Raw genomic sequence first — 27,854 nt, forward strand, 5'->3', positions numbered from 1 at the left:
ATCACAAATATATACTGTACAATCATTTTATATATGTATATATAGTCTTTGTATACATGTTAAAGACAAATTGCTTTAACTTTTCCTATTGTGCAATTTGAAATTTCTTACCAGCTGGTATATCACAGCTTTATCACACTTGTGATTAATTGTATTTTTTGGAGAATATTCAAATATTTATCAAAATCCTCAAGATTAGCCGAAGGTTTTGAAGTGATCTCAGTTTACAGGTTAAAGAACAGTTCAGCAAAGAAAACTCGCCTCCAAGTCTTTTTTCGGTCCTTCCAGGGCCCCTAAATTATTACTTAAAGTATTATGTAAGAACAACGTGAGCTGGTGAATGAACACTCATTGCTTTGTATTGGTGAAACACACTCCTTCCACACCAATTACTCACATTCAGCCCTTTAATTGAGTCTTACCCTGAGTCTTAGACGTAAGTGAGCCTTCTGATCCTTTTACACAAATACTGGATTAAATATTTACCACAACTGTAACACTTGTCATTAACAAAGACTCTTTTCGAGGATATTTGCTCATTGCTGATCCAGTATTTGTGTAAAAGGATCAGAAGGCTCACTTACTAATACTAATAGATGTTGTAATGGTTAAATCGGCTGTAACACGTTTGTCTTTCTCTTATCAGACTGCATGTATGGAACGTATGGCATGGAATGTCGGAAAACGTGCAACTGTAAAGCAGGTGGATTGTGTGACAGGGAAACGGGCGCTTGTCTCTCCTTTAAATTTTTGGCTAAAATGGCCATGCTGAAATCTCATTCAAGTGAAGGTGAGTTTATTGTTTATTAAAGTGAATTAATAAATATATATATATATATATTTAAAAAGTGCCTTTTGATAGAAAGTGACATTATGCAGAATAGTATTAATATTATTTAATTTATTTGTTTAATTTTTATTGTATGACAGGTAATGAAGTGGGCTCAGGCGACGGCAACACTGCAACCAGCAGCAATCGCTCTTCTGCTCGCAATTTTCTCACCCCTCGCTGACAGCAACTCTCAATCTTCAGTTTAATCAGTGTACATGTAGCATAATAAATTAAAGGACCAATCGGATATATTTTAATATGTTTAAAAGGGTCAGAGAAAACGATATGCGTTTTATTCTGTATATTTTACAGATGTGTATACCAGTTATGTCTTTATTTCAATGCATGTCTACATGCACACAAATAAACATGCAGAGTTTGATATTGCAATAATTATGTTCCATGAAATACATAAGTGAGATGTCAAAACTGTGGATGAACTGAATGAAGACACACAAACACTTTTACATTATGAATGTATTACAATTAAATCATATTATATATATATACATACCAGTTCCAAGGAGATTATTATAAATTATGGAGTGTATATCCTTCAAATCTGTGTGTAAATTATTCTCTGTGAATCTTTGCTTTATAAGAGATATGAATTCTTACTACTTTATGTATGAGATTTAAATTAAAACAATGGAATTCTATGAGGAAAAATCATCTCTTGTGGTTGTTTTGCCATATTTTGTTTAGTTAGGGTTTTAATGTGGAGTCTCTGTGTAAAACATTTTAAAAGTGTGGAAAACATGCAAAATTACATACATACAAGTTGAAGTCAAAAGTTTACATACACCTTGCAGAATCTGCAAAATGTTAATTATTTGACTAAAATAAGAGGATAAAACAGAAAAAAAACCATAAATTCTTTGGTTTTTCAGCATTTGAACCCTTTCCAACAATGACTTTATGATTCTGAGATCCATCTTTTCACACCGAGGACAACTGAGGGACTCGTATGCAACTATTAGAGAAGGTTCAAACAGTAACTGATGCTTCAGAAGGAAACACGATGCATGAAGAGCCGGGGGGTGAAAACTTTTGAATTTGAAGATCAGGGTAAATTTAACCTATTTTGTCTTTTGGGAAACATGCAAGTATCTTCTTTATCTTCTGAAGGGCAGTACTAAATGAAAAAATATGATATGTAGGCAAAATAAGAAAAACGCACACATCCTTATTCAGTTCAAAAGTTTTCACACCCTGGCTCTTAATGCATAGTTTTTCCTTCTGGAGCATCAGTGAGTATTTGAACTTTCTGTAAAGTTGCATATGAGTCCCTCAGTTGTCCTCAGTGTGAAAAGATGGATCTCAAAACCATACAGTTATTGCTGGAAAGGGTCCAAATACACAAAAATGCTTAAAAACCAAAGAATTTGTGGAACCTGAAAGAATTTTCTGAAGAACAGCAGGCAGTTTAACTGTTCAGGACAAACAAGGAGCTCATGAACAACTATCACTAAAACAAAGCTGTGGATCATACAGGTAACAACACAGTATTAAGAATCTAGTGTATGTAAACTTTTGAACAGGGTAATTTTTTTATCAATTTAACTATTATTTTGTCTTTTTTGACTATATGGTGAAATATCTTATTCAAGTCAGTACTAAATAAACAATAACATGCATTTTGTATGATCTCTCTTATTTTGGTCAAATAATTAACATTTTGCAGATTCTGCGAGGTGTATGTAAACTTTTGACTTTATATACTGTCCTAAATTTAGACCAACATCCAAAACCAATGCCAAAAAAACACTTCCTTGTGATTAAACTTCCCCCAACCCAAAAAAAACTAGTCACTGATATACAGACCATGTGCATGGCAACTATGAATAAGTTGGCCTTATATGTTTAATAAAATTAGACATGTCAACTAGTACAAAACTAAATGCTTGGTTCAATTATTTTACACCATTAAAATTAAACACAAACGTAAAAAATGTAGGCTATTTCATGTTTATCCAGATGCACTAACCTCCTTTCTAGAGGTTTCTGAATGGAAACGCCGCGTCCTCATCCTGAGCAGTACAGCAGATGCTCTTCAACGCTAGCTCTGAAAATACCCACCGCGGACTATTAATAACCGTCAGATCCCTCACCTCGCTGAGTTCTCATATGAGGCTGTTTCCCAGCATCCCACTTGTTTATTTCCTGTGTTTCCTGACACCTGTGAAAATGGTCTTACTTCCTGTTGTTGTTGTGTCTGCCTCTGGGACAGGATTCAAAAACGGCTGGAATTTATCAACTGACACACGTCACTACAGGACAGGACGGGAAAAGAGGAATGTCTCGCTTCCGTCACCGCAGCAGGTTAACAAAATGTCTTCCCTGTGATAAACTTCACGTCACTGAACACATAAACAGGTTTATTGACGTGTTTCTGAATTAACTAAACTGCAGCGTTGTGGTCGTTTGATTATAAACATGAAAAAGTGTAAATAGAGTTCCTAAATAAATTTATTGAGCAGCAACTGTAAGTACTGTAAGTAACGATGCAAAAAATTCAGTTTTGCATCACAGGAATGAATTACGTTTTACAATGTATTTAAATAGAAAACAGTTATTTTAAAATTGTAATAATATTTCAAAATATTCCTGTTTTAGCCTTGGTGAGCATAAGAGACTGAAAAAAATCTTACAGACTCTAAAATTAAATTCTCTGACATATCAGTGTTGGGAGTAACGCATTACAAAAGTAATATGTTACAGTAGTTTATTACTTTTTGCTGTAACGCGGTAATATAACGCATTACTAATACAATTTGGGTAATAATATTACTCGTTACAATCTCAGTAACGCAAGTTACATCAACATATTTTAATTCAACATTAATTTGTGAATTAAAAAAAGTCCACAAGTAAAATATTTTGTCTTCCTGTTGCTGGAATTCGATGGCTGAGATGACTGCAGAGACGGATTCTACATTTATGAGATGGACGCACTCCCGTTATGGAGAAACAAAACGAGTAACTCCTAGAAACATCTAGACTGGTGCCAGTAACACTAAACTAATGATGAGAGCTGCGGAGTCGGAGAAGAGAAAAAATGACGGACGAGCGCATAAGCAACAAAAATTAAGCTAAAAATGACTAAATCTGTTTTTATTAAATCATAGTCCGCATATAAAATGGATGAATACGCGAAATATATCTGATTTTCAAAACGAAAAGACTGAGTGACATATGCTGCTGAGTTTGGTTCACTTTTGTGTGGAGTGGCGCTCTACGAAAGTTCACGGAAAGGAAACCAAGATGACAGAAATAAAAGTAAACACACTGCAGTTTTAAATGATCTGTAAGACCAAAAATGACGGAGTTATTCCGCTATTCGATTGCCCCGGCGCCTCACGCACACACAGCGTTGCAAAAGTTGCAGTCTGTTAATTATAAGAATAAAATACAGTCACTGGTCAAATGAAATAGTGCGTACTGCATAGTATCCGTGCCGTCAGCCTGAGCTCGAGCCAAACACATATTTGCTCATGTGAGGAGGATGTTTTATAAGCGCGTTAAGTACAAATCCTGGTTTACATAATAGTTTAGCATTCAAATACATCACGAATATGGACACATTTAATTGGATTGATGCAGAATGAGAGAGGTAGGCTGCACGAGAACAACACCGTTTGTTTTTAGTTTCGCTTTTACCCTCATTCGTTTTGGCTTGTTTAGCAACTTGTATTCTTCATTCTTGTTTTGTTCTGAAAACCATTTAAAATAGCCTATAGGCTATTCATTGTGTTTAATGATTGTACATTATAACACTTCACTTTATTTACCGGTGTTATTTCTGAAAGTATTAATGAGTTTTGTGCTTATCCATGTTTAACCTAAACTACAACGTAACATTAATAGACATACCGGTAGGCCTACCTAAATATGTTTTTATAATTTTATGCTAGCTATCCTAAACTTAATGTATAATGAGCAGCTATAAACTTTTTTTTGGCATTTTATAATCTGTGGATATTTTGATGAAAGTAACTCAACAGTAACTTAAAAGTAGTGTAACGCATTACAATTTAGAGACAGTAATATTGTAATATAACTAATTACTATTAAAAGACAGTAACTAGTAATATATAATGTATTACGTTTTGGAAGTAACTTGCACAACACTGGACATAATTAGTTTAAAAGTGTACATTAAGTCATACAAGGAAATAAAAACACATGGACATTTAAGTCATTTCCATCTAGGTTTTTATGGTCAAAAAAAGTCAGTAGCTCACCTTCCTGCCGAAGCTTATTTTTAGAGACCCATTCGGGAGCTTTTCTTGAGGATTTTCCTTCTTTTCATGCATTGTTTCCTCAACAGACACAGTAATTCTTTCCTCTATAAGCCACAATGAGCGCAAGTATGAGACACCTTTGACTTTATGGAAAGACCTTTGAGTCTCAGTAAAACTTGTGCACACACACACACACACACACACTGGTTTCCATGTTTTATGGGGACATTCCATAGACATAAAGGTTTTTATACTATGCAAACTTTATTTTCTATCCCCTTATTTTAAACTTACCACTGACTGGCGACTTTCTGCTATTTTTGAGATTTTCAAAAAACTTCCCACAAGGTCAAAATTTGTGGTATTTCTATACTTGTGGGGACATTTGGTTCCCATGATGTAGGGAGTGCCAGGTACACAAACATACACACATTAAATAAGCAGTACAGTTTTGCTCTTTCCATTTTTAACTGTCAAGACGCAGAGCAGATCTAACAAAGCTAAACCAGGATATTTGATAAAATGTCAGACTAAATATACATCACTTTTAAATAAAAACATAATTTACTGCAATATATTTGAATAACATTTATCTGTTGGCTGTCGACACGATTTTAAGCTTTTGAAAGACATCTCTTATGCTCACCAAGGCAGCATTTAATTGATCAGAAGTGCAGTAAAAACAGTAAGGTTGTGAAATAGTATTGCAATTTAAAATAACCATGTTCTATTTTAATATATTTTGAAATGTAATTTCTCCGTGTTGAAAGCTTAATTTTCAGCATCATTACTACAGTCTTCAGTGTCAAATGATCCTTCAGAAATCATTTTTATATGCTGTATTGCTGATTTGAATTTTATTTTTATGAATGTTGAAGGAGTGCTGTTGTTATGTAAACCATAATCATTTTTTAAATCTTTTTTTCAGGATTATTTATGAAAACCTGTTTCCACCACTGAATAAAAAATAAAAAAAGGTAATTGTGCCTTTATGAGAAGTTTACATCTCATAAAGTCTGACTTTCTTCTTGCATGACACAAACAATTCTGACTCTTTTCTCAGAATTTTCAAGTTTATATCGCACAATTCTGACTTTATAATGCAATTTTGAGTTAAGTCAGAAAAAGATAAATAACTGCGTGAAAAAAACTTACAATTTTGACTCTTTTCTCAGAATTGCAAGTTTTTAATCGCGCAATTGTGACTTTTTTCTCAGGATTGCGGGTTTATCGCACAATCAGAATAAACTCACAATTCGGAGAGTTTAATGAGTCTTTTTCCCCTCAAAATTGGACTTTATTACTCGCAATTCTGAGAAAAAGTCAGAATTGATGAAAAATATCTGAATTGCGATATATGTAAACTCACAATTACGAGAAAAAAGTCATAATTGTGAGATACAAACTTGCAATTTTGACTTTTTTTTTCACACAATTGTGACTTTTCTCAGAATAGAGTAATATAAAATTGTAATGCTGAATTTTTTCAGTTCTTCTTCAAATTCATTTTTTCATTTTTTTCAATTTTATATTACTCTAGGTTCCATCTCGCAATTCTGACTTTATTTCTCACAGTTGGGAGGTTATATCTTACAATTCTGAGGGAAAAAAAGTCAGAATTGCAATTTTATGTTACCCAATTCTGAGAAAAATAGTCAGAATTGTGTGAAAAAGTCAGAATTGCAAGATACAGACTTTCAAATTATTTCTCACAGTTGTGAGTTTATATCTCACAATTCTGAGAAAAAGCCAGAATTGCATGAAAAAAGTCTGAATTGTGAGATACAAACTTTTGTGAAAATAGTCAGAATTGCGAGTTTGTATTAGCCAGTTCTGAGAAGAAGAAAAAAATCAGAATTGCAAGATGTTAACTCAAAAAGTCAGAATTGTGAGACAAAATGCGATTAGCTTTTTTTTTTTTATTCAGATGCAGAAATGGCCTTCCATAATAATTATTTTATGAACAGTAAGTAAAAAAAATATATATATATATATAAATAATATAAATATAATATATTTATTTGTAACATTCTATAGGATTTTACTGTCATTTTGATCAATTTAATGTCCTTGTTGAATAAAAGTGTGAAAAAAGCCATTATTCCCATTTTGCATCTATAGCAATAAATATTGTTTCATTCAAAAAAGGGGATTCGGTCTCTTAAGTGTTTGAAATGTGATATCAGAGATTAAATAATTGCAAATTAAACAGTAGAAAAGTTGGGATAGCATAGCACAGGATAGCAGAAAACTGAAACAATTCACTGACTGAAGTTCACTGCACTTTATCTGACAACTTCGCAAAATTACAGAAAATATGACAAATTAAACGGATGAGAACAGAGATGTTGTTAGATGATATTTAGATAATATTTTTTAAATAAGTCTCTTATACTCAACCAAAGTTCCATTTATTTGTTCAAAAATACAGTAAAAACAGTAAGGTAGTGAAATATCAGTACAATTTAACCCAACTATTTTCTGTTTGAATATATTTTAAAATGTAATTTATGTCTGTGAAGCTAAACTGAATTTTCAGCATCATTATTTCCATCTTCAGTGTTACTTTTGATACATTAATGCACCCTTGCTAAAAAAAAAAATCTTATTGACCTTAAAAGTTTAAACAGTAGTTCGATAAATTTATCTCTGAATTATAAAACAAAATACATAATCTACACAATTCTGCACTGATAGAAGATAGCCTGATGTTACTGACACTTATTAAAAGTTACATTTGATTATATGAGTGACCATGACCTGGCCGAGACACAAAGCCTGCTGACGGAGAGACGGACGACAAGAGAGGTCTCTGATAACACAGATCTGCTCCGTGTTTCTCTCAGGCACGAATGGAGCGGTTCATCATTCCCCTGAGAACTGAGACGCAGGAGTCCCGCGGCCAAACAAAGGCCTCTTTCGGAAAAACAGGAAGGAGTTGGTGAGAAATACCCTTTATCTGACTCCCCGAACACGTCAACATCGCCCTTCAGAAACAAAGGTGTACAAAGCACCTTGTAAATACGCCTGATTTACAGCAACGCACCGTGTTGATATTTGGACGGCAACAGGTTGTTTATTAGCCTGGCCGAAGTGTATAATGGAAACCCGAACGACTGCTGGGTCGTGACCTTCACAGAAATGAAGCGACGTCTGGCTCGTCCACTTCAACAACAATGAATCGGATGTCTAAATTTAGGAATAAATACGCAGACGAGAAATTGATTAGATGTTTGGAATTCCACCGGCCTACAGATTCGTGAAAACATCATAATAATGTCTTGGAAGTGGCTTTGAAGCTGACAGCCAACTATTCTGCGCACAGACTGGTTACGACTGAACATTTTGTGGAGACTTTTTGAAGGTCTCGAAGGTGTTTTAGGGTCACAGTGTGGTCAGTTCACACTTGAATGACCTTTTAAACCATTTCCCACAATCCTCCCCATAATCTGATGGGTCAAGGTTTGGCTGGTTAGTGTGGCTCTGTTAGCCGCCTGCTGGTAGATTCTGTAACTACACCATCTTTATGCAAAAGATTTACTACACTGATGCTGATTCAGTTGTATTCTGATTAAATCAATTAAATTAAATAAAAGTTCTGTTATATAAATGTTTCTGACAGAAGTGTCTTATGCTCACTTAAGGCTACAATTATTAATGAATGAGTGAATGAATAAATAAATAAATGGATGCCAGATTAAATACTATTTCCCATACTTAAAAGTGATTATGTATTTTTTTATTATGTTAATAATTATCAGGCAATTCTATTTAGAAGATAATAATGCATTTTTTTTATAAAATATAATATATTTTTCAAATAAATAATAATATATTTCTTATAAAAAGAAAAATAGTATTTCTTAAAAAAAAAAAAAAATAAATAAATAAATAAATAAGTAAATGCCAGATTAAATACCATTTCCCGTACATAAAGTAATAATGTAAAAATGTTATTATTAATCAGGCAATTCTATTTGAAAAAATTATATTGGAATTATATTGTAACTTTTTTATATATAAAATAATACATTTTTATAAAAAATAGTATTAATTTTTTTTTTTAAATCTTACTAAACTTACTGAATAAATAAATATGGAAATAAGTAAATGCCAGATTAAATGTGACCCTGGACCACAAAACCAGTCTTAAGTCGCTGGGGTATATTTGTAGCAATAGCCAAAAATACATTGCATGGGTCAAAATTGATTTTCTTTTATGCCAAAAATCATTAAGAAATTAAGTAAAGTTCATGTTCCATGAAGATTTTTTGTAAAATTCCTACTGTAAACATACCAAAATGTAATTTTTGATTTGTAATATGCATTAAGAACCTAATTTGGACAACTTTAAAGGTGATTTTTTCAGTCTTTTTTATTTTTTTGCATCCTCAGATTTCTGATTTCAAATAGACGTATCTCAGTCAAATATTGTCCTATCCTAACAAACCATACATCAATAGAAAGCTTATTTATTGAGCTTTCATATGATGTGTAAATCTCAGTTTTGTCAAATTTAACCTTATGACTGATTTTGTGGTCCAGGGTCACAAATACTATGTCCCGTACTTAAAAGTAATAATTTTAATTTGTACCATGATATTAATTATCCGGCAATTCCATCGGAAATGTTATATATATTTCTAAAAAAGAATTTTTTTTTAATTTTTCTCAATCATTAATAGTAGATTCTTTACCAAAAAGAGAAAATAAATAAACAATAAAAACAAATAAATAAAATAATATAATATCAGGCAATTCTATTAAAAATAGTATTATTAGATATAAGAATGTATATATATTTTTTATATATTTTTAAAATACATGTATTTGCTGTATGAAAGTTTTGATTTCTTTAAAATAAAAAATCGTACTGAACTCAAAGTATTGAATGATAGCGTATATTTTTCCAAATCTACTGAACATTAAATAGGTTAAATCATTTTAATAGTAGATTCTTTACCAAAAAAGATTAAAAAAAAAACAAATAAATATAAGTACAGATTTAATATTTCGTGTACTTAAAATAATGCTATTTTAATGTAACTTGTATTATGCTATTATTATAAGGCAATTATAGCCTATTAAAAATAAGTAATAAGGAAAATATACATAAAAATATATTTGTAATAAAAAAATATTTTTTTAAAAGAAATAAATAAATATATATCATTAGGAAAAACATTTACAATATATTTATTTTTCTATATTTTTATGTCAAACTGCTTTGTTTTTCTTTCAGATTTTCAAAGCCCAAATGAATATTTTGATGCTCAAAAAAAAAAAAAAAGCATCTGTTTTCTAATTTTTTCTTCAACTGAAGAGCCTAGCATGTATTGTATCATACAGATTTGAAATGTCAGTCTATATGATCATCTTTTCCTTTGTAATTTCTGCCACAAAAAAGCGGCAAATATTGATGTTTCCAATGCGAGGCTGTTCATCACGTAGCTCTTTGTTTTTATAAAAGACACACGCTTCTTATCACCGTTTAGGCAGAACAACATATCCCATCACAGAGTAATGTAGATGTCAGTATTGTTCTTGTGTGTGAGGGAGCGACAGATGAGCGTGTGAGCTGTTGTTCTCACCGGTCACCCTTATCTGTCCGGAAAGAAAACAAAACATTTCACAAACAAGATGAAACACACAAACAGCTCATTATTTTGGAGGAAATAGTTTACAATTAGACCAGACGCATGCACTTTATGCTATCTAAAACAATTTTAAAGAGTGTTTTGCTAATTCTTTTAGAATTATGATTCTATAAACATTTACTTAAACAAAAAAAAAAAAAACTTGCGTTAATGGAAGATAATTAAAAAGAACTAATGAAGGCATTGAAAAACATAAAAGAAATAGAGAGCATTTGTTGAACCTAAAACATACAGTTTCTTCTATGTTAACCTAAAATATTGATAAAATAAACTCCACTGACCTTTATTTAAACAGTAAGGTAGTACCGAGAAGATAAACACAACAACACACTTCCACACATTTAATTTATGCACTATCAGTTTTTATCAGTGAAAATACTAGCTAGCTTATCACAAACTGACCTAACAGTATAAACACTTGGTGAGATTCTTATGCTCACCAAGGCTGCATTTATTAGATAAAAAATATAATAAAATCAGTAATATTCAGAAATGTTTTTCTAATATTAAATAACTGCTTTCTATTTGAATATATTTTGAAATGTAATTTATTTCTGTAATGCAAAGCTGAATTTTCAACATCATTACTCCAGTCTTCAGAGTCACATAATCCTTCCGAAATCATTCTGATATGCTGTGCAAGAAACATTTATTGTCATCATTAATACTGAAAAAAGTTGTTCATTTTTGTGGAAAAAGCGATACAAAAGTGATACATATTTGATTGAAAAAGAACAGAATTCATCTGAATTTTTTTAATCATATTTTTAGACCCCAAGAGTAAATCATTTAAAGCGTCATTTCACTTCTCGCCACTTAGGGGCACTAATGTCCAAGAAATATGTTTTATGATTTCATCCCTCACTTTTAACTTTTTTCCCTATAAATAGGCCTACAGAACCAACAGTGTTTTTATAATGGTTAATAATTATTTGTTTAGTGTGCAGGAGAGAGAAGTAAAGAAAATGGGATGAGAAGTTAATTTAATAAATGATTAGGATGCCTGACATGACCAATTTTTGCTTATGTATAACTTCATTGCAGCCCTGTTTTTTTGTTCTTTGTTTTAAGTATGTAAAGTCATTGCACAATTTCCATAAAATTGCTGTGACAGGATGTTATGTGTTTGGGAAAATCTGTTTATCTCTTTTTTCATGTCTGTTTTTGTGATGACCAGATTTGGGTGGAAATCTGCTCAAGAGAAACTGTTGCTTAATAGTTTTTTGAAACTCTCAAAATAAAGCAATCATAAAACCAGCAGAGTGTGATGACCCCTGACAGCACCTGTCAGTGTGAGCAAACCCCTCGGCTTTGATACTTAAGTCCCCGCTTGTCCCAACATGCCTGTGCTGTCAGCAGATCACTCTAAAGTCTAAACTGACTCCGGATCCTTTTTTAGGACACCTCAAAACCCCAGTAAATCCTGATTAGTTGAATTATTAATTGAAAATTATCTTTAAACTTTAATGTTAGAGGCTTTTATGCCAACTCAGACTCAGTTTTCACACTTGTATTCTGTAAGTAAGTGTCAGAAACTGATTTGAGATAGGACAGCACACCTTAACCCGCCAAAAAGGTACAGGACCCACCTACTTTTGAAGACTAATGATATAAGACCCACCCACTTTCCGAGAATAGCTATGTCTGTGCACGTGTCAGAGTGGCATCAGTCAGATCCATTCCACACAACGAATGCCGTTGCCGACCTTTCCGGAATCGTCCTGTTTTTAAGGCATCAAAGAACATTTAATATCTTCAATACATTTAATACAGGTCTACATTAATAATAAATAATAAACAAATAATAGATTTGACATAAATACCCAGTGTTGGGGGTAACGCATTACTAGTAAACACAAGTTACATAATAATATTACTTTTTCCAAGTAACTAGTAAAGTAACGCATTACTTTTTAATTGACAAGAAAAATCTGAGATACTTTTTCCCCTCATTTATTGATTAAACGCTCTCCTGTCCCCATGTTGAGAGAAACTGAGTAAGATGTTACTTGAGTTCTAGAATAAATGTGAACATGCATTAATTCATCTCACTCACTAAAAAAAAACAGATACAGAATTCCTCAAAATGAATAAAAACAGTGAAAATCAACGCAAGCCTGCAATAATTAAATATGTTAAATAATACAAATATCTCTGTTATTCACATAGATATGGTGTGATGGGACAGCACTTTTTATCCCCAGGATTCACAGACAATGCATAAAAAATGTTTAAGCTGTTTTAACTAAAAGAAACTTGCACTTGCATTTCTTAAAATATGTCAGTGCCATTGTTTTGTATCAAGATGCCTACCAGTTTTTTCTAAGGCACATTTGTAAAAGATAAATTGCTGTTACCACTACTACTGTTATTGTTAATGTTTCTAGTTTGTCACTCACCACAGACAGGAGCGGTTGGCCTTCTTCAATCATATCCGCGAATCCGAATCCATCGCTGGGCTCTAGTTGGCACTCATACTCAGTCGCGGTATCAAACTGTATCACGGCACATTGCTTTCTGTAACGTTACTCATGGTAGCAGCTACATCGCTTAATCGCGCGTTTGCAGCGAGTCTGGCGTCTTTCTTCTTTTCTTCTAATCTCCCATTCAGAAAAGCAAGCACGTGCGAAAAGGTTGGCGTTTTGCTGCGTCCCGAAGTTTAAGTTGGGTGAACTCTGACCTGCGTCACGTGAAAGCCGTGTGACCAGGTCTATACGTCACAGCGTGACCTCGTAGCTGAAATAAAATATATATATTTTTTCTATTTTCGTCTAATTTCCCTGTTCTTGTATATGTTGTATACGTGGAGAAATCAACATAAATGAACACAGAACACAACTTTTGAGTTCAGCTTGGAGTGAGAATTCCCACAGCAGTCCCTGTAGGGGGGTCCAGGGGCATGCTTCCCTGTAAGAAAATTTTGTACATTTTAGAGTTAAATTCATCTATCTGTGCACTTTGAGAGTTCATAATTAAGAGCTCCAATACAGTTTCAGTGTCCAAACTAAACAAAGAAAAAAGCTAGTGAATTGACTTGATCTTGATGTTTAAAGGGGACTCAATCCTCTTTTTAGTTGTGATATGGTGTCTCATTATTCTCACACTGGTATATTTAGAAACCAAACAAATTAGAATATAATGATAATAATCATTTTATATTATTATTCTTACGACAGTAATATTGGAAAACAATTCTGCAAAATAAATGAAAATAAGTATTTCACAGGTTACTTACTTTAATTACTTTTCAGTTACTTTTGTTGTAATTTACACTTGCAAGCAGGGCCTAACACTTTTTTGCCACATCTGGCATTTTAATCATGATACAAACTAAATTTTTTGGCCATTTGAGAAAATTTACCAGCCATGAATATTTTTTCCTGGCCATGACACTGTTTTTGCAGTTGCTGCTACTACAAAACTAAACCTTTTTAATAAAAATGAATAAATAAATAAATTTAAAATTAGAACTAAACACTGCATTTTAATCACGATACAAACAAAAATGCTACACACATGTAGCATGAGCAGTTTTTTTAATTTTAAACATTTGAAGCAAAAACAGAATGGTCTGACTTGTAAAATAACCGTTGCAGTGCTGCAAAACTATTAACTTTTTACACAACAAGAATAGCGATGTACACTACAGTGAAAGAATTGCAAGATTTAGTCATTATACTTTTATAAATAATTCCAACCTCATTTAAAAATATATATTTTTGACACGAAAATTCTAATATTTTTCTGTTAATCTATTAGTCTGCTGTTCTGAGAAATTATATTTTTCGCCCATTCGAAAATGAATCTTTCATTCATGAGGGATTTATCACTACCGAAACTTTGCTTCTTGCTTCCTTAACAGGAAGAAAAGAAAACTTTTATTCAAATTCTGAACGGGTTATATGTAGCCTAGGAGTGCGCAGTATAGCCCTTCCTTGATAATCACTAAAAACGTGTCACTTCAGTTAATCGCAAAAGTCCCTTTACTAGTAACAGGACTAGTAAATGTACGGGGAGTAGAGTGAATTCACAACGCAATAGCCAATCACAGATGTTCAAGATCAACAGATATGTCTGTGATTGGCTACATTGCTCAACGCTACGAGAACGCGTTGTCTTCTGACGATTTCCAGAGCACAAACATAAATACGCTCTGGAGCCTTTACCAAATATGTTTAGCCAATATCTTATTATTACAGTTTTAACTGAGGGTGCTTTTGACTGCGTGAGAAAATGGATGTGTGGCGCGAGAGCGTGTGAAAAGTGTCAATTGCGTGAGTCTCACGCTGAATGCGTGAGAGTTGGCAGAGCTTTGTATGTTATGAGCTTTGTATTTTAAATACAAAGCTCATAACATTATTTATACTGTTGCAATTTTACAATGTAGAAAGGCTTTCATAGCTCCATTAAATGTGCAAATGCATCTAAATGCCACTTCAGCTGCTTCTGTAGTTGAAAGATTGGTTTTGTTAACACTGATTTCATTTGATTGGTAACAACCCCATAGTGTCTTATTGAATTAAGTGAAATTTTTTATAAAAAATTTGAAATGAAAGATGACGCATTTAATATGGTTTGGGAAAATGGCATTTAATGAGGCAAAAAAACAAACAAACAAGCAAAAAAGACCTGGAAATTAATTCAAATAAATATTACTAGACTTTAGTCATATAAAATGTGATTTCCCAACAACAAAATTGTGGCCAATGAAAATGCTGTGTAGTTTCGGAAAACCACTAGCCACAGTGGCTGGTGAGCAAAAAAGTTAATGTCAAGCCTTGTTTATTTGACTTGGCGACAAGAGCTTCCAGTGCAGAAGAAAGTAAAGACATGATGGTGCAGACATAGTCCACCTCATATCTTCTACAATTTTGGGCACAAAACAGCTTGATATCTCTCGGGGGAGGACCCACCCACATTTTTTATGCTTCTAACGCCCATGCTATAATGGGTTCTATATTGTGCCGCTTGTGTCTGTTGTATACACCGTGTGCAATAGTTCAAATATTTCATCCAAAACTCCAAATGAATCTGAAAAATTCTCTAAACAGCTCCTGTACTTTTGTAGTTGGAGGTCAATGACTTCTGGTTTGTAAGAGATAATAAAAGGTGATTAAAAGGCAGGTAAACATTAAAAAAGGGATCCAATCCCTATCTGAACACTAGATTATCATAGCTTCAGGCTCTTTTAACCCTTTTGATGCGTAAAATGATTGATTCGGAGTCAGACGGGTGGGGTTAAAATGATTATATAATTTATTCAAATAGTTTCAGATAAATTTCATATATTGCAAAAAATGCAATATAGACCACAATCCAGACAATAGTCATAAATGAAAGATTAACACAATTAAGAGTCCATAAATCCATTGATTAGGAATAAACATTGATTTCAATGTTATATTAATAAGCCAATTCAAATCTGTTCAATAATAGTATACTTCTTTGAGAAGATATACAAATGCAAAAATAAGAAATATTGCAATAATAATATTTACTGTCTTAAAAGTTGAGAATTCCATAAAAGCCAAATTGCAATTAATAAAGTCAAATTTAGTCAAATACTAATATCAAATCTGAGAAAAATAAGTCTAATAGAAAATTAGACCGTTTCAGGTGCACCCAGAAGAAAGTTGAGATCGGAGTAAAGGAGGTTGAGAAGTCTGAAGTCTCCGATCTGTCCAGAATAAAATTGCAAGACTTTTTATACCCTAAAACCAGACAACTCAGGAAGTCTGAAGGTCAAAGTAAGTTGAAAATACATCAATACTTCATCTCGTGAATAAACTTGTGATTAGTAATTATAAACTTGGTTTAGTGGACGTGCAGTTTCATTTCTCCTTTTTAGTTTAATTTATATCTTGAGACATTGAGACGTGTTAATGTTAATCTAATTGTCCATCTAGACTGTCTTCATTAAGTACCAAGAATAACCGTTTTGCGGAACTGTGCTTCGGACATCACACACATACATAGATGATGAAAAATACAGATGAAACATATACTTCGAAGGATGAATAAAGCTTTCAGCACTATATTGAGTAGCTTAATCAATAAGACATAACCAAACTTCTAATATTTCAAGATGATTATTAATATGTGTTAATATTTCTATATTTTGATTAAGAACGCAATACTCATGTCTCAGCTCGTGATCTAAAGTGTTATTAACTTGCATATTTGTCCACCAACCCAAACTTTAAAAAGGCACATTTACTAAGAAGTACTTCTTGTTCTAAGAACATCAGTCTGTCTGTCGGAGTTAATGATAGATATGATAAAATGTACGAAAATAACATAGCAACAGCATACAGTCTCATGTCATGTCTCAAAAGGTCATTGAATACATATTCTCAAAAATATTAATAATGATATAATAATTCATAAGACATATTCATAAAACACTTAATAATGCATAATCCTACATATGAATATGCAAATTCTTGTTAATTTCATAAAGTCGACACATCACCTTTTACACGTGATTTTAAAATATTCTATCTGACCCCAAAGAGTGAGTTTTTTAGGACCGTTATTTTAGAATGTTTCGCTTTAATGTTTCCATGGCGACGCGTCATGTGACACACCGCAGCCACAATAGCACTGTAAGACACATGGATCGCTTTTATTTAGTTTTTCCTTTTTTATTATTAATATTCACAAGCATGGTTACTATATTATGAAATATCTGATATTCCGATTTCGAAATATGTGCAAGTAAATGTATTTAAAAGTTGAAGCACTTTTATAATGACCGCGTTAGTTGATCTATACAGGGTGATGGGCGCCGCCATGTTTGTTCACGCTGAATCCGAGCTGAGGGATTTACAACACACAAATTCATCCTCTCCTCCCGAAAGACATTAAAGTAAGTCTCTGGTGAGCTGGGAGAAGAAGAGAGTAAACTTTATAGTTACCTACATAATCTGTATATGATATCAATAAAATATGTTGTCAGAATATATTTGTAAGGATCATTATCGCCACTTCAATAGACATTAGTGTGAATTTTACAAACTATAAATGTATGGATTTGGTAGTACGTATGTGTATTTAATTGTCTGAAACCTAAAATAAGCTTTATATGGTTGGAAACACTGAATAGTTGTGATAATTGATCATTGATCATGTTGATCACGTGATGCGGCGAACGTACGCTCCAGGGACCAGCCAAGACAAATCACACTGGTGTGATCGCGTTAAAGGGTTAACTTGAGTTACATACCAAACATCTAGAAAACACCTATATTGCCTTAGCAACTGCATAGCAACTCTTTGGCAACAACCCATATCAACCATCACGCACCATTGCAACATCTTTCACCGAGATAAGCTCCACGCACACTTCCATAAAAAAAGAAATGAAATTCAGATCCAGATCTAAAACCTAACCTAGAACCAAAACTAGAACTAAATTAGACAAAAAGATCCACATTCAAGTTTATCTAGTTATCCATTGATGCTGTTCTAGGGTGTGAAACACTGCTGAGCCCCAAGGTTCTATATTGGGACCTTTTTATTTTATTTTTTTATTTTAAAAGCTACCTTTCTTCACTTTAAATGAATAAGAACACATCAATTTTGCCTTTTATGAAACTTCACCATTCAAACCCCCAGCAGAGATGGAGTCTAGCATCTATTTCACGTGTCAGGGCTTTGGAGAGCTCAGGAATTGTGGAATGTGTCAACACTCAAACTATCACCACACAAGCAGATTCCTCTCTACTCCCAGCTTGGATAAACATGGAGGTTCATCTCACAGGGACAAACATCTCTCAGGAGTTCCGTTCTCAGCAGTCTTTTCCCTTGTGTGCCCCAGAACAATTTATAAGGGTCTGCTGTGACCTCTGACCTGACCTGACTTCAACTCTGTGTGTCGATGACCATCCCATTGCAGTGACAGTTAGGTTACTCCTCTGGGGCTCAGAGTTTGTGAGAAATGGAGGATGAATCTTTGGACAGACACGCAAACACAGGAAAACATTTGCACATGGGAATAGCGACACGATTTGTGATGTATAGGAGGAACAGATGCTTATGGATGTACGTCAGAAGGTTAAATAGGTCACATGTTCAAAAACTGCTTTTCAAGATAAAGGGAAAATTCTAAAAATATGGACATTTTTGAATAACCTAAATATTTAGGCATTCTCAATTTAATTTCAAAAGGCACAAAGTCACAGCCCAGCTGTTGGTCTTTCATGTCTGACTGGTAGCAGGAAAGCATCTATTATTTTACCGTCCAATTACAAAGACACATGCCCTGAACAAACATGCCATGCGTTTGCCTTCCATCCACAAACACAGAGAGGAGATTGAACCTGACCAACTGTTCTGGACTGAGCCTGCTGGAGTTCTCTCTCTGCAGGTCTGCTTCTTTTTATAGTGCCGGTGTGCTGGATAAATCTACAGCTGAGTGGGTAGACAAGGCCCATGGGGTATCTTTATGAGCACAAAGGGAGAACAAACTTATTAATGGCTTGTTAGAAGAATTCAAAGAAAATCTAAGTTCTTTAGCTCACTTATTTGTTGTTACAAGGCTTGTTTTTGGGCTATTTTGCTTCCACAACATATGGACTAGAGGAAAGTAAACATCAAAAATATACATTTAGATATTTATTACACACATATATTAGACACAAATATCCGCCTATGAAACTTTACACTTAGATCCAGATCCAAAACTATATTCAAGGTCTTGACATCAATCAGATTTAATTCAGATTCAAATTCCAAGACAAATCTACATTTATATCTAGACCCACTTCCAGACCCAAAACCAGATAAAAATTTGTGTTCAGATACAAATTCAGATTGAAATCCACATTTAAATATACACCCAGATCCAAATCGAAAATTACATTTAAAGGCCTGACATCAATCAGATTTCATTCAGATCCAGATTCAAATTCAGATCCAGATAAAATTCAGATTCAAATTCAACGACATATTCACATTTAAATCTAGACCCAGTTTCAGAACCAAAACCAAATACAAATCTGTTTAGATTCAATTTCAGATCCAAAGTCAGATTCAAATCCATACCTAAATCTACACCTAGATCTAGATTTCAAAACTATACTCAAATACCTGACATTAATCAGATTTAATTCAGATTCAAATTCAAAGACATACCCACATTTAAATCTAAACCCAGTTTCAGACCCAAAACCATATACAAATCTGTTCGGATCCAAATTCAGACTGAAATCCACATTTAAATATACACCCAGATCCAAATCCAAAATAACATTCAAAAGCCTGACTTCAATCAGATTTCATTCAGATCCATTCAAATTCAGATTTGAATCCACATTTAAATTTACACTTAGATCCAGATCCAAAACTATATTCAGATCCAATTTGAGATCCAAAGTATGATTCAAATCCATACCTAAATCTACACCAAGATCTAGATTCAAAACTATATTAAGGCCTGACATCAATCAGATTTTATTCAGATCCCGATCCCAATTCAAACACATATCTACATTTAAATCTAGATCCACTTCCAGAATCAAAACCACATACAAATTTGTGTTCTGATCCAAATTCAGATTGACATCCACATTTAAATATTCACCCAGATCCAAAATTACTGACATCAACCAGACTTTCAGATCCAGATCTGATTCAAGAAAGTCTTCCATTCAAATCCATACCTAAATCTACACACAGATATAGATTAAAAGATATTCAAAGGCCTGAGATCAATCAGATTTCATTCAGATCCAGATTCAAACACATATCCACATTTAAATCTAGACCCAGTTTCAGACCTAATACAGATATGTTCAGATCCAAATTCAGCTTCAAATACACATTTAAATAGATCCAGATCCAAAACTACGTTCAGATTCATACTTTTGAATCCATATATAAATCATGCACTCAAACCCAGATCAAGAATATTCAAATGGAATTTTTGTATTAGCTGTTTGGCTTCTGATGGCACTTATTCACTATCGAGGATCCATTGGTGAGCAAATTATGTAATGCTAGATTTTCCAAATCTGTTTTGATGAAGAAACAAACTCATCTACATCTTGGATGGCCTGAGAATTTTTTTTTCATTTATAGAAGCATATTCTTCATAACACTAGAGGGCACCCCAAAGACTTAATGTCAAAGCTGAGTGGATCTTAATATAGCCAAGAGTCTAATGAGTACAAATGGTGTTCAGTAAATAATGAGTCTTTGTGCTTCAAAAGTTCAAAAATTCAAACCTTCCATCATAAGTCAGATTTTCCAATGGTCACCACGGCAACAGTTTGATGATCCCAGTAAGAGCTGTGACCTCTGTCTCTCCTTGTGCATTGTGGGAAATAGACTATCAGCAGCTGTTGCACAGTGGGTGACTTCTGCACTCCATCCAGCATGGCTGGCCAATGTAACCACAGTGATTAATTATGACACAGAGATCTGGAACGTCTTGAGTGGACGGCAAACGGCGCCAATGAAACGGGGCAGATCTCCATCTGGATACAGAAGAAGGTTAATATTTTTAATTGCTGCAATCATGATATGGATATTTATACTTTTATTGTACATTAAGATCAGTGTAGCGTAAATTGACTTGACCAGTATGTTTTTACAGTATCACACTGCATTACAATTTAAGGCATCAGCCCAGAATAAACAGCTTCAAAATAATTTAAAGTTCATTTTAAAGAGTTAAAGCTAACGTTGTTAGATGTTCTTACCCAATGGACCACAAAAGCAGGTCAGAGTGATAATTGCAACCAAATGTTTGTGAGGCAGAGTATTCACAAAGGATAAATGTATCAAAGCCACAAGTGAATGTTTAGTTAGTTTTACTTTCTACTATTTACTGACTGAACACAAGGTTTTTCAGATGCCTAAATCTTTAATGTGCTGTTTTTCTGGTAAAGCAGCACAGCAATCTATAGTCTTAGGTAAACAACATTAATAAAAAATGGAAAATAATAGGAACTGTGCATCACTACAGAAAGATTGTACCAGGTTTCATTTATTTGCCTGGTATAAGTCTAATTTAAATTAGATCCAGATTTAAATACAAATCCACATTCAAATCTAAACCCAGATTCAGACTATTCAGATTCAAAGTCAAACCCACATTTAAATTTACACAAAGATCCAGATCCAAAACTATGTCCAGATCCAATTTCAGATTTGAACACATATCCACTTTTAAATCTAAATCCAGTTCCAGACCCCAAACCAGATCCAAATCTGTGCTCAGATTCAAATTCAGATTCAAATCCACAATTAAATTTACTCCAAGATCCAGATCCTAAACTACATTTAAAGTGATGACATCAATGAGATTTCATTCAGATCCAGATCTAAATTAAACACATATCCACATTTACATCTAGATCTAGTTCCAGACCCAAAACCAGATCCAAAACTGTGTTCAGATGGAAAGTCAGATTTAAATCCACATTTAAATTTACACTCAGATCCAGACCTAAAACTATATTCAAAGGCCTGGCATCAGTCAGATTTCATTCTGATCCAGATCCAAATTAAAACACATATCTACATTTAAATCTAAATCCAGTTTGAGACCCAAAACCAGATACAAGTCAGTGTTCAGATCCAAATTCAGATTTAGATTCAAATCCACATTTAAATATACACCCAGATCCAAAATATTCACAGACCTGACATCAATCAGATTTCATTCAGATCCAGATCCAAATTTAAATACATATCCACATTAAAATCTAGATCCAGTTCAAGACCTAAAACCAGATACAAATCCACTTTTAGATTTAAATCCACATTTAAATATCACCCAGATCCAGGTCAGATTTCATTCAGATCCAGATCCAAATTCAAATATATATTCACATTCAAATCTAGACTCAGATCCAGACCTCCAAAAAGATCCAGACAAGAAAATCTGTGTTCAGATCCAAATTCAGATTCAAATCCACATTTAAATTTAGAACCAAATCCATATCCAAAACTATATTCAGTTTCAGATTCAGATCAATCTACACCAAGATCCAGAACTATATCAGATTTCATTCAGATCCAGATCCAGATTCAAACACAAACACATATCCACATTTAAAACTAGACCCAGTTACAGATACAAAATCAGATACAAATCTGTGTTTAGATCCAAATTCAGATTCAAATCCACATTTAATTCTACACCCAAATCCAGATCCAAAACTATGTTCAGATACAGATTCACATCCAAAGTTACATTAGAATCATAGACCAAATCCATATCTAAAATATTCAAAGACCTGGCATGAGCCAAATTTAATTCAGATCCTGTGTAAAGATGATGGGCTGTGCCAAGGGTGTCTTACACACTTGGCACAGTGGCAGCCATCAGTCTCAAAGCTGTAAAAAAAACCTCAGTAACTCACACCAGCAGCAATAAAGTCTACAACAGCCATCAAACCCTCCCTCTCTCACACACACATCTCTCTCCTTCCGCCTGATTCTTTCCACTTGAAACTCTACAGCAATCTTGTCAAAATGAACAAAGAGAAAACACTACAGTTTAAACAACAATCTCAAGCAATAGAAAAACATCCTGTCCTGATCAACAGAAGCCTTTTAAGTTTGTAGAATGAAAAAGTGTTCACTTTTACGTGCTTGTAATGGACAGAAAATTGATCAAAGATGTAGACAAGAACATTCAATTTTCAGTTGACCACATCATTAATTTCACTCTCATGTTCCCCACAATCAAGCGCACATTCTGTCCACACAGTATTTGGCCACTGGGTTTAATTTAAATATAATCATCTTTCTTACAAAGCAGTTGATTTAACCTCACTTTGTCATCTTCTCATTTTCTGCACTGACATTGTTTTCCCATCTTGGATTGCAGAAGCATTTATTCTTGCATACATTGTCTTATCCCAAAGACTTTTTTTTAGTTTAAACCATTGTGGAGATCCTCCCTGCTGCCACAATATGTTTGATGGTTTGATAAGGAAATCATGAAAAGCGATGCTCAGGAATGCAGTCGGGTGTCTGATGTTAGACGCCTGTTTGAAGTGCCACTATATGACAGACAGATCAAGCCCCAATTCAGCTGGAATGCTAAAGAGTCGCATTTAGTCATAACACCGTAGGGACTTTTCTGGCAAATGTCTATACTTTAACTGAACCAAAGCAATTCAGAATCAGCTTTGATCAGATTCAGTCAAAATTAAAGTCTGATTGAGCCAAAATACCTTTGTAAGTAAAGAACTGTTTGCATCTGTTGCAGTGAATGAATAAATGAATGAATGAATGACTAAATACCCATTTATATATATATAGAAAATCATATATATATAGAAAATTAATATTATATATATATATATATATATATATATGAATGTGTAAATATAATAATTATATAAGTATAAGTATTATATAAATATAATAATTATTTATTTAATTATTTAATTTATAATATATATAATAATTGATATTATATTAATATTATTAATATATTAATAATTATATTATAAATTGATATTATATTAATAACTCTATTAATATTTATATTAATAATATATAATTATATATAAACACAAATTTGAAAAAAATTCATAATTTGTACTTTGTAAATTATATAATTAATTAATATATAAATACATTTGTGTGTGCACATATATATAATCTAATCTAAAAATAGTGCCATTATAGTAAATTAGTAAAGTTTCCATATCTTATATATATGTATATTTAAGTTGTATGTATATATCTTAAAAAATATATATATACTGTACACACACACACACACACACACACACACACACACACACACACACACACACACACACACATATATATATATATAAAGAAAATATATATGAAAAATGTGAAGAAATGTTTTGACGGTCAAACGTCAGGAAAACGTCGACTTATAACAGTTCACTCACGCACATTTAATTTTAGATAATACCTACATTTTTGTAATTTTAGAACATAGAGAACAAAAAGTTTGCTGAATTAAGTGAATATTTGTTTACAATACTAACCCCCCTCTATTAATCCATCCATCATTTGCCAGCGATGAAGAAAGTCTGTCATGCTAAGTTTAACACCTGCGTCAGCTGCTTGTGAACGACTCTGTACTGCGTTTGCAGACATTTCTAAACCAAAAGAGAATAAAAACACGAAAAACACAACAAAGCTCTTAAAATACAAAAACTGCCACTGCCACACTGCCATTTAGCGTTTACGGAACCGTAACAAGGCAGTGAGGACTGTCAGTGCGAATGTGCGTGCAGTCTGAACCGATCAGGGAGTTTGTGTGCGAGCGAGGTGTTCGGATCTCTCCTCCTCTCACACTTCCTCAAACACGCTGTCGCTCTCCTCCCTCCGAGGTCGCCGTCCTCCTGTCCGTGTGTGTATCGGCAAGATTCATGGAGTGTGTGAGGACTGTCTCAAAAGTGTGTACGTTGAGGGGCTGAACTAAAAGCCCCCCGTGGAAGTGCGTCCTGAGAGCAAACGGAGGCTGTCGATTTCCCCCAGAGACTCCAATGCAGATGGTGTGAGCAGTGAGGGGAAAAGTTTATGACAGCTCTACTGTTTTCGGTTCACGGCTGCCCCATGGAGCTTTCTGATTTAACGGACTTTTTACCGGGCTGTTTGACTCAGTAATACACTTGTGTTGGACAGAGTCACGTTCGGGATTGAATCTTGGATCACAGTGAATCCTGTACCGGTCTGAGTCACGCAGTGGATTTGTTTTGGATTTTACCAGATTGTTTTTCACTGCATTTCTGTGGACGTTCTCTGGATAGGAGTTTTTAAGGTAATAATAGTCTGTTCACAGTGCTGCTAATTACAAGTTGGCTGTGTATGTGGTCATTTTGCTTGTGTGTATGTTTTGCGTTTTGCTTGGCTGCAATGTAAAGGTCATCCAGCTCCAGAGATTTTGTCTATTTGTGCATGTGTGTGTCATAGCCACAGAAACACATAATGAACTATAATCAGTGTATTTGTATGATGCAGTTGCCTGTTTTTATTTATATATCTATTTATATGGATTTTCGTGAAATGTCAAGCTGTGTGACATGCTGACTGTACTTCACAAAGTATAACATCTATGGACATGTTATTTTATAAACTGTTAACTACCCATATACCTTTAAACAAGCCTTTCTACTAAGTTCCACAGAACTCACTGCTTGACAAAGCTAGTTTCATATTTCTACAGCTGTTGTCTACTAGATTGGACAATTTGAAGAAGGAGAAGTGTTAAAAATAGCTCAGATGTTCTCCTTTTTCATTCAAAATACATCATTTTTAATTATAGCTTTGTTTGAAACACTTGTGGTGGGCGTCCAAAGGTTGAAGGTTCTTAGTTTGACGTACTTTTCTTGAGAGGAAATAAAATAGACTCAAATGATTGTTGACATAAGATCACAGAGTAATAAAGGTGCTTCACAGAAGAACCTTTTTTGTCTAAAAATGGTTCCATAAAGAACCTTTAACATCTGAAGAACCTTTCTGTTTTGCAAAAACAGGCTCTTTGTGGCGAAAGAAGGTTCTTCAGATTATAAAAAGGTAAGAAAGAGATGGTTCTTTAAAGAATCTTTGACTCAATGGATCTTTGTGGAACCAAAAATGGTTCACTTTGAAGAACCTTTTAAAGCACCATTATTTTTAAGAGTGCATTTCAGCTTGAAGAAACTTTTGTTTGCTGACTTTGGCAAATCTGATCTCTGTTTAAGATTGAGATCTCTTCTGAAACTCTAGGAGACACAAATGAGATTACAGAGGCCTTTTTCCTGAGGAGAAAGATCAGGGTATTTAAGCCCTTTGCTCTTCTTTTATATCTAGCAATTGAGATATTGAAGGCCTCTCATTTCTGATATTCTTTTTTATGGGCACGGAAGCATTTTGTGCACTAATAAACTCAGCGCTGAATTTACTGGAGTCAGTTTGAGGTTTATGTTGAGTTAGAGGAGGTGTGGAGGAGGAGAGGTAGATGGAGATGCAGATAGAAACTAATGAAAGGAAGAGGCAGGAATGAACAACAATCTGTCAGCTCACTGACACTGTAAGAAAATGATGATGTCTGGAAGAGAAGGGAATGCACTGTTCGGCGGTAACTCACAAACAGAATGGGTTATGCTGAATTTTACAGTTTTTAAATATTTAATTTGGCTATCCAAGAGAAACAGTTGAAAGACCTCTCTGTTGTGATTTGTCTTTTTTAAGGATAACATCCTAGGTCCTAACCCTCCTCCAATCTCCTAACCTTATTACCACACGTTATGGTGCTTTAATATTGATGGAGGAACGTTGTTTTCCAGTATGGAGAAAGCGACATCACTGTGGCTATTTAGAGGACTGATCTCCTTTCATTTTCCCCATCAAACCCTCAGTGACCCAACGCTGTGATTGTGTTTGTGATGCGGGCATGTCTGTCTCTGTCTTGTTCAAGCATTGTGTGCAGCTTGCTGACTGCAAACCATCTAATGTTTGGTGTTTGGGAGCAACCAAATCGGTGCAAAACAGTTGCATCACTTTTGTAAAAACTAGGTTCTTTATTGGCATCAGTGGTTCCATTAAGAACCTTTACCATCCATTGAACTTTTTAAAGTGGATGTTTCTATAGATTATTCAATGTTCTTCACACTTGAACCAAAAATGGTTATTTTAAGAATTGTTCACTGTAATGCTCCTTGGAGAACCCAAAATGGTTCTATGCATCACTGTGAAAAAAACCCTTTTAGAACCTATTTTTGAGTGTGAAAAGAAAGAAAATATTTATTTAAATAGATGTTTGTGTAGATTTGCAAGCAATCATGGAAGCAGTCATTCATCAATTGATGTGATCAATTGAAATGATAGAGAAAAGTGTTGTAGTCAATCACACATTTTTAAGAGACAAGGCTAGTTTGAAATTTTTACAGCTGCCTGGATGATTTGACAATTTGAAGAAGGAAATGTGTTAAAAATAGCTCAGAAGTTCTCCTTTTCCATTTAAGAGTAGAGCGTTTGAGAGTTTTAGCTTTGTTTGAAACACTTGTGATGTGCAGAGGTGAAGGTTCCTTAAAGTTTTAAAGGTTTAGTTCACTCCTGAATAAAAATTTCCTGATAATTTACTCACCCTCATGTCAGCCAAGATGGTTCATATCTTTTTTCTTCATTCGAAAAGAA

At 33.7% G+C, this 27,854-nt stretch overlaps 2 protein-coding genes across 2 annotated transcripts in view; one reads left to right on the plus strand and one right to left on the minus strand.

The window, feature by feature from the left end:
* The window catches only part of LOC141292069 (probable E3 ubiquitin-protein ligase HERC1), a 105,024-nt gene extending 85,856 nt beyond the window's left edge, over nucleotides 1-19,168 (minus strand). The window contains exons 1-3 of the mRNA XM_073824034.1: nucleotides 19,055-19,168; nucleotides 13,133-13,228; nucleotides 7,837-8,063 (exon numbers count right to left, since the gene is read on the minus strand). Coding sequence (XP_073680135.1) covers nucleotides 7,837-8,063; nucleotides 13,133-13,228; nucleotides 19,055-19,168 — 437 coding nt within the window. The remainder of the gene's footprint in view (nucleotides 1-7,836; nucleotides 8,064-13,132; nucleotides 13,229-19,054) is intronic.
* A 5,870-nt stretch (nucleotides 19,169-25,038) lies between these two features.
* arhgap24 (Rho GTPase activating protein 24) overlaps nucleotides 25,039-27,854 on the plus strand; it is a 230,588-nt gene continuing 227,772 nt past the window's right edge. Inside the window, exon 1 of the mRNA XM_073823895.1 lies at nucleotides 25,039-25,497. The gene's annotated coding sequence lies outside the window, so the exon portion shown is untranslated. The remainder of the gene's footprint in view (nucleotides 25,498-27,854) is intronic.

The sequence above is a fragment of the Garra rufa genome, chromosome 19 (assembly GCF_049309525.1).
Source record: "Garra rufa chromosome 19, GarRuf1.0, whole genome shotgun sequence".
Classification (NCBI taxonomy): domain Eukaryota; kingdom Metazoa; phylum Chordata; class Actinopteri; order Cypriniformes; family Cyprinidae; genus Garra; species Garra rufa.